The sequence below is a fragment of the Colletes gigas genome, unplaced genomic scaffold (assembly GCF_013123115.1).
Source record: "Colletes gigas isolate AHSC1104 unplaced genomic scaffold, ASM1312311v1 Colletes_gigas_Sc00010, whole genome shotgun sequence".
Taxonomy (NCBI): Eukaryota; Metazoa; Arthropoda; class Insecta; order Hymenoptera; family Colletidae; genus Colletes; species Colletes gigas.
This window is the reverse complement of record NW_025106639.1, coordinates 1,376,426-1,383,822: the sequence shown is the minus strand read 5'-3', so window position 1 is coordinate 1,383,822 and position 7,397 is coordinate 1,376,426. Positions and strand designations below refer to the sequence as shown.

The window sequence follows — 7,397 nt, the reverse complement described above, 5'->3', positions numbered from 1 at the left end:
GAACAGGTTGAATCGGCTGCGATTTCAGTCTCGCGCGTGTGCAAGGGCCACGTACTCGCCGGTGGCACGCGTGACACGCATCTCATTGCGAATAGGTCACGGAGTTCGTATAAACCCGGCTTCTTTGCGCTTATGTACGTTTATGGTGCGTGCACGTTGGAACGCGACGGTTTGCCGCGTCCATGGGATTCTCTCTCGAATGCTAGCCGGGGTCGCGTTACGGCTTTTCGCGTCGCGATCGGTGCCGTTTGCCGCGGTTGGCTGTTAACCGATGATGCACGGCACCTCTGATGCACGATCGGACGCTAGGTGAGGCGGTACATCATCCGGCACCTCTAACAAGAACGATAGAGAGCTTTTCCGCGCTCGGTGATTTATACGAGTCGCCGTAGCCACGGGTGTCCGTGCCGTGTAATTTACCAACGAATTGATTATTCTTCGCGCTGGCTATCGCCGTCTCCGCTCAACCGATGGATTATTGAGATCGTTCCGTTCGCCGATCGCCAGTCACTGTTTCGTTCATCACGAGGAGATCTAGACCGAATTTTTAAGCTTAAGATCAATAATCCATAGCTCAGCTCTCATTGTCGGACCAGCATTTCTCACGCAACGCTTCTGTTGACAAAATTAGAGTTATGTCAGCTGCACACAGATTGCTAAGACGACATATGAACAAATATACAGTTTTTCAATCAGAAATAGGCATAATTCTTATGTAGATACAAATTTTAACACCAAATGAAAACTTTCCATTGCGTTACTCGGAAAATAAAAATTAAAATCTGAGTTATAGAATGAAATATATTTCACTGTTCGATCGATTAAACGTCAGAAATGAATCGTCATATCAGCACTGCTAGGAAAATCGTTAGGGAATTTATTTGTGGCACCTTTTAAAGGGTCAAATTCCAAATTTTAAATTAATTTGCTCGAGGCGATCAATCTTTGAAAAGTAACGTAAAAACGAATGTCATGTGTTAATAAAATAAACTTTTCCATTCCCTTAATATCCTTAGTCATACGTGAATTTCGTAGTTCGTGTTTCATTGATTATTAGTGCGAATTATAACGATAACGACGTACACGTCGCGATGGTCAAACGCGTTCTGGTTAGATTAGTTTGAGCATATCCCGTCAGGTGGCAGCACCGCCTTGACACAAGCTCGTACGTTATATACTGCGCGACGAATGGTGGGAGAAGCAGTATGGCGCAGAATCGGGTGCACAGTCGATTGCACGACGTTGGGATGGTTTAGTGCAACCTGCAGCTTCGCGTTAGGAAGGCAAGCATTGCGCTGTAACTGTCGACGAATTGGACGCCGATTTTCCTTGTACAGCATGAGGTACGTCACGATTTTGATAGATTCAGGACACGGCCATTGACCAACACGCCTTTATCGATTCGCTGAATGTTTGTGTAACCGGTTTTCCGCCGCCTTTACTCGAAGCAGACCGTTTGTTTTTGTTGACGTTCATTGTTATGTATATATCTTGTGACGGCACGCGTGAATAATAATTCAAAGAGGTGTAATAGTTAGTTATGAACTTTACGAAGCATTTTAAGTTATGATATTAAAAGTTTGAAACGATGTTACTTCGTAGCATAACATCCAGTGTGTCGGTTCACGGTGCTGGGGGACTCGAGTTCGAAACTCGCGGCGGGCGGAAACTTTCGAAAGTTTTTTTTTCGTTGTTTAGACATAGTTCTGCAGTTCTATAAATATTACTGCGCGTATTCAGAATTATTTGGATAATTATAAACAGATACACGAGTTTCTACACACCTTGTATTGCTTTAACGAATTATAATTTTTATTCGGTTCTTGACACTTTATCTACTATTTGTGAAATAGTTCTACGTATATTTGGTTTTAATAATAAGTATTAAAGAGTCTGTTCGCTTCTCGTAACTCCAAACCTGAGGAAAGCTGGATGAAATAAAAAATGCATCCACTTTGGATTTTACTTAACCCTTAAGTAGATTATTAGAACCGCTGTAAGTTTAAATTAATAATATATGTCAATGTAATTATTTGAAAATTTAGTTCATTATTTTTTAAATGCTTTAAAGCCACTTAGGGGTTAACTTAGGGGTTAAAATATCCACATATATGTATATCTAACGCAAAGGAAATGAACGAATGGCGCCATATTGCATTGTTATCTGGGCGCCAAAATACCTTAGTATCTTATTTAAAAGAAATATGTATAAACTAATATATACAAGAGTACTATAAAATTCAAATCCTTTTGAGAAGACACGATATCATTTACAAATTATAACAAGTAATAAGAGACAGAAGATTCGTAATTTAAGATTTGATGGTTGTGTGTGAAACGGAGACCAAAAAGATTCGTTGAAATCCGGCCTCCGTAGGACGTTCTAGATCCAGCATCGCAAAAATAGGAAGAATGTAACGCGCTCCGCGTATTTTTATTCGTAGAATACCTCGCACAGCGGAACGCAGACGAGAGATACACAGGGACCGCATTGCACGCCTTTCAAGCTGATTGGCGTCGCTCGGAAGTTACAAGCAAGATGCCGTTCACGGCGGATGCAGCGGCTAGCCAGATTCAAGAACGGTTGAAGAACCTGTACCACCTGGTGCACGAGGTGGAGACGCAACGTGTTCGATCGGAGCACAATCTGAACAACATTATAAAGACTTACGAGAAGGTGACCCCCGAGGACAAGGTGTCCCCCTACTATCAGCAGAAGCTGAAGAACCTTTACAGCGCGGCGGTGGGCGATGCTCAGCAGGAGGAAGAGATCCTGCGCAAGGCGCTCGTAAAGATCAACGAGATCCGAGCGATTAGAAACGAACGACGGATACAGGCACGGAATGCGGGCAACAAGGAGACCATCAGACGCGGCGCTCTGATGAAGATGCTGCTAAGCACCGCGCAAACCCTTCCTCTGTACGTGGGCAAAACACCGGGGGCGAAGCCGCCGCCTTTGTGCGGGGCGATCGCTGCCGAGCCCACGTACATCGCGAAGATGGGTGACATGGTGGCGGCGCTGGTGAAGGGTTCAGAGGAGGAGGAAAACTGGATTCTCGCGGAGGTGGTCCAGTTCAATCCCACCACGAATAAATACGAGGTGGACGACATCGACGAGGAGCAAAAGGACAGGCACACCCTGTCGCGACGGCGAGTGGTGCCGCTTCCGCTCATGAGGGCGAACCCCGAGACCGATCCACACGCTCTGTTCTCGAAAGGATCCATCGTGATGGCGCTGTACCCGCAAACGACCTGCTTCTACAAGGCGGTGGTGAATCAGCTGCCCACCACCGCCACCGAGGAGTACGAGGTCCTGTTCGAGGACGCGACCTACGCGGACGGTTACTCCCCGCCTCTGAACGTCGCTCAGCGTTACGTGATCTCCATCAAGGAGAGCAAAAAGAACAAGAGCCAGTGTTAATGGAGGACGATCGACTCGCAGCAGTATTATTACCTCGATTCTCGCGCTCGTTACCGTTAGTACCGTAATTCTTTTTCTTTTTTACTACCACAAGACCGTTGATTGGAAACAATAAAGTTCATGATTTTCGAGTATCGGATTATCATTGCGTTCGATGGTATTCCGGCCCCCCAACCAACCCCTCCCACTATTACCTGGTGCTTGGAAGCAACGTAATCATTCCGTTGGCCGCGCGTACGTATAGGCATTTTTATCGAAATCACATGGTTTGTCGTTAAGTTGAATCCCGTCCGATGGACCGCAAAGGGGGGGAAATAAGCACGTACTGACAGTTAGGGTCCTATTTCCGCGATACTCGTCCGTGGGTAATTGGCGTAGATTACACGACGATAATAGCGGCATCCTTATACAAGCGGGTGGACCTTAACCTGGACTCGTCTGACCTTTCGCGGAATCGGTTCTCCGTGACTGTCCGACCGAGCAATTTCTTCCTATACGGAATAAATCTTCCCCTTCGCGCTGGCGCGATGAAGACTCGGGGGTTGCCGGGGAGGGGGGTGGGGCACTGGTTTCGATGGGAGCGCGATCGAAAGGCGAGGTCGGGCGAAAAAGAGACGCAGAACGAAAGAGAGTGCCGTGCAATAATTGATTCCATAATCGGTGGCTGCCGCCAGACATCAAAGCGACTCAGAGACCGCTCCCAACCCCCGTCAGACAGGCCCAGCCAATCTTCATTCATTATTTAGCTTAACTAGTCTCGCTCGGAGTATCATAAAAAAGTGGCCCCCCTTTCGTCGCGTCGATACGTACTTCGTCAAGGAACCCGTCTCGAAATTGTCCCAGTTGCTCCGGCGATTAGTTTTAACGATGAGAAACGCTTAGAGCGACGCGTTACGGGTAACCGAGGGTAGCCGCGTCTAATCGTTAACGTTCCGAGCGGCTTAGGAAGCATCGCCGCGCAAAGTAGGGTCAAAAAGGTCCTAACGCTTCAAAAATTATTTTATTGCCTCTAATACCATAAACTGGGATTCTTGGACACCTTGTATGCCTGGGCTTAATTTGGGGTCGCTCTGATAACTCCGGGACAATATGCGCGGAAGGGAATGGTAACCGTTGCTCGTGGATCTCCTTTCTCATACTAAACACATCCGTCTACATCATGCGAAATCTACCAGTAGGGAAATCTAAATGTTACCGTTGAGTATGCATATTATACTTCACTGTGGGACATAAATAAACAAGAGAAGGCACTCGGCAGACTACACCTAGTAATAGGACACATCAAACAGTATAATAGTGCACGTCCAAGAGGTGCTCATGGTTCTGTACTATGATACGTATATTTACTTGGTGTTGCGTTAATGTATTCGGTCTGTTACAATTCGTGTTCAACATGCTATTATAAAATAGAGTATATCACGTCCTGTTTGAACTATAGTCGGGCTAAAATCGATCGATCCCATAACCTCAAGTCTACTGTACATTGTAATATACATAGATATTGCGTTAGTTTAAAAAACTATTAAATAGCATTGTTCCTGTCCATAGGTGCAATTATTATAGTTAAAAAATAATATGTTTTAGCATAGACTTCGAGAGGTTATCGCCGCCATATTTTTTAGACCGTCGCTCTATCTGTCGTCTCTTCGCGCAAATCTGCAGTCAACGTGTATCTCGATCAGGTAACTCGCATTAAGAAGGTGCATTATAAATTAATTCGATACTCAAAAAAGAATCTATAAAAATCATAAGTTGTTCAAATAAAAATTGCAAGATTTTTAATTCAGAAAAAAAGACCTGATATTTTCCGCACGGTAAAATATTTCAAACCGAACAGGCAAGGGGTTAATCAATCATAAGAATAGTGACATACCGTGACAGTGATTGTCCAGCTGCCAATCGCGATTCTGTACCGTAACAATTAACGAACCATGTGGCTTCGGGAACGAATAATTGAAATCGAAACGACCTCGATCAGGATATTCGTAACGTGTATCAAGGAGCAATTAGCCATTTCGAAACGAATGGTACATTTCCTCTAGATACACGCCAATCGATACCGCGCTTCAGGAACCATTCTCAGTTGTCGAATTAATTCAATCGGTAAATTGTTGATGAAAGCAATTTTGTCGTATACGTTCACTGTTCCCAATGATTCCACGTATCAATATTTATCGTGGTGTAAGTATGGGAAATCGAACCTAGCATAATACAAGGAAATTCAAGGACTGTAAAATTTCAAAAGCTGTTCTTTCCGTCCTTGATTCGTACAGGGCATCTTCTCACCCCTTTACAACCCCTCGTTTCTGCTCGTTCCCTTCGTTCATTCGTTTCACGTTCCCAGTTATCTGAGTAATACCTCTCCTCGACAGCTTCGCTGTGCCCTTCTTTCTTTCATCCTCTTTTCGTTTCACCTTCGTCCCTGGTTTTCGCCGAGCAAACCGATCGGGCCACGTTCGCTTAAACCTTCAGTAATGGAGCACGGTATTTTTCTTCGCCGCCGGTAATTACATCTGTGCTCTCGCGAGCATATTTTATTTGAACAATTAAAAGAAACGGTTACGGTAGTTAGAGACCATTCTTTACTGTTCGAACTCCAAAGACGGAAAATATCGTAATTGAGAAAAAGTTTCGTCGATAGGAGACAAGATACGTTGACAATGAAAATACCAAAAATAGCCAGTGTAAGCAATTTTTATCACAGATAGTTCACGAAATTATAAGTTCGTAAGGACAGTGATTTATCAGAATATTCATTGAATGAAAAATATATTAAGCAACGAGGAATTAATCATATTATGCTCGATACCGATTCGGATATTAATTCTCGCCATTCACGCAATCAAGGTCCGAATGGTAATGTACCGGAAAGAGTTCCATTTTTAAGACAGAGCCGGAAGCTCGTTCGAATAGTCGATAGCCCGATATTATGGAGAAAATCGGAAACCGATGGTTCTTCTGGGATAGGGTGGAGAACAAAGTACGCGAAAATGAGATTACGCGGCTCGTGCGTCGGACAGCCCGTACATTTTCATTTTTTAATTAATACGGCCCCGTACAATGGTACAAGTACGAAGGGACGGTCGATAAGACCGGCTAACGAGCTGCCAACGTCTAATCCAACTTCGCCTCGAAAACTGTCGGAACTCTTGCAGAACGTGTAATGAGTTCTGGCCGCCTCCACCAAGAAAAATCTCGATATTAATAGCTTTTGCTTTTGAGTAGACGGAAAACGCCGACGACAACGTGAAGCAATAGCGTCGTCGATGTGGCCGACCAAATAGAAAATTGTCGCGTTTCGCGGACAGCTTTACAGTTGGCTCACTTGACCGCTCAAGGTCATTGTGAATTACGTCTTATGTAAAAAATTCAATTTGCGAATGTGAACAAATGTGTCTACAAAAGCTCGCATAGTATTCTTCAAAGAAAGTTCCAATAATTACCCAATCAATCGTCTTTCTAAAGGAAATTCCTCTTTAAACTAGTTCCACCCTCTCGCGCTGTCAAAGTTACTTCTTTGAGATTGGAATGGAACGATGTAACGCTACTTAGGCGAATACTCTGTTTTCCTTCGATACAACGTGCTCTCGAAACGAACGGTACCAGACCCGCTGCCGTTATTTAACGACATTAAATTCTATTTATTGAACTCGTTAGAATTTTTCCTTTGATAGCGCCGAGGGAAACGAATTAGCTCCAGCGGGGGAGCAATAAAGCGAGTTCAAAGTTAGTAATGCAGTTGCTTTACGCCCGCGTAATGGAACGCTGCGTTTCCCTGGAATATAGGGTAATTGAATGCAACGTCATAACGATCTGTCAGCCGTGCCCGGTAGCCAGCGTCAGAGCGAAGTGTTCTTTTACGAGATCGTCGCTTTCGACGCGGACAATTTGTTATGTTTTTCAACGCCCGGGTCCTGCATTCGGGAAAAGACGGGTCGCGTCCGACGAAACGATTTTTGCTCCCGTATTTCAAAGG

The 7,397-nt window shown here is 44.5% G+C and overlaps 1 protein-coding gene across 1 annotated transcript; it reads left to right on the top strand.

Annotated features, from left to right (window-relative positions):
• The first annotated feature begins 1,210 nt into the window (after window positions 1-1,210).
• Window positions 1,211-3,555, top strand: LOC122397799 (SAGA-associated factor 29). Its single transcript, XM_043397205.1, has 2 exons — window positions 1,211-1,343; window positions 2,445-3,555. Exon 2 carries the CDS (start codon window positions 2,540-2,542, stop codon window positions 3,419-3,421), a length of 882 nt encoding a protein of 293 aa, XP_043253140.1. The 5' UTR covers window positions 1,211-1,343; window positions 2,445-2,539; the 3' UTR covers window positions 3,422-3,555.
• The last annotated feature ends 3,842 nt before the right edge of the window (window positions 3,556-7,397 follow it).

Excerpts from the sequence above, each read along its gene's own strand:
- LOC122397799 (XM_043397205.1), top strand. The coding sequence starts at position 2,540 with ATGCCGTTCACGGCGGATGCAGCGGCTAGCCAGATTCAAGAACGGTTG.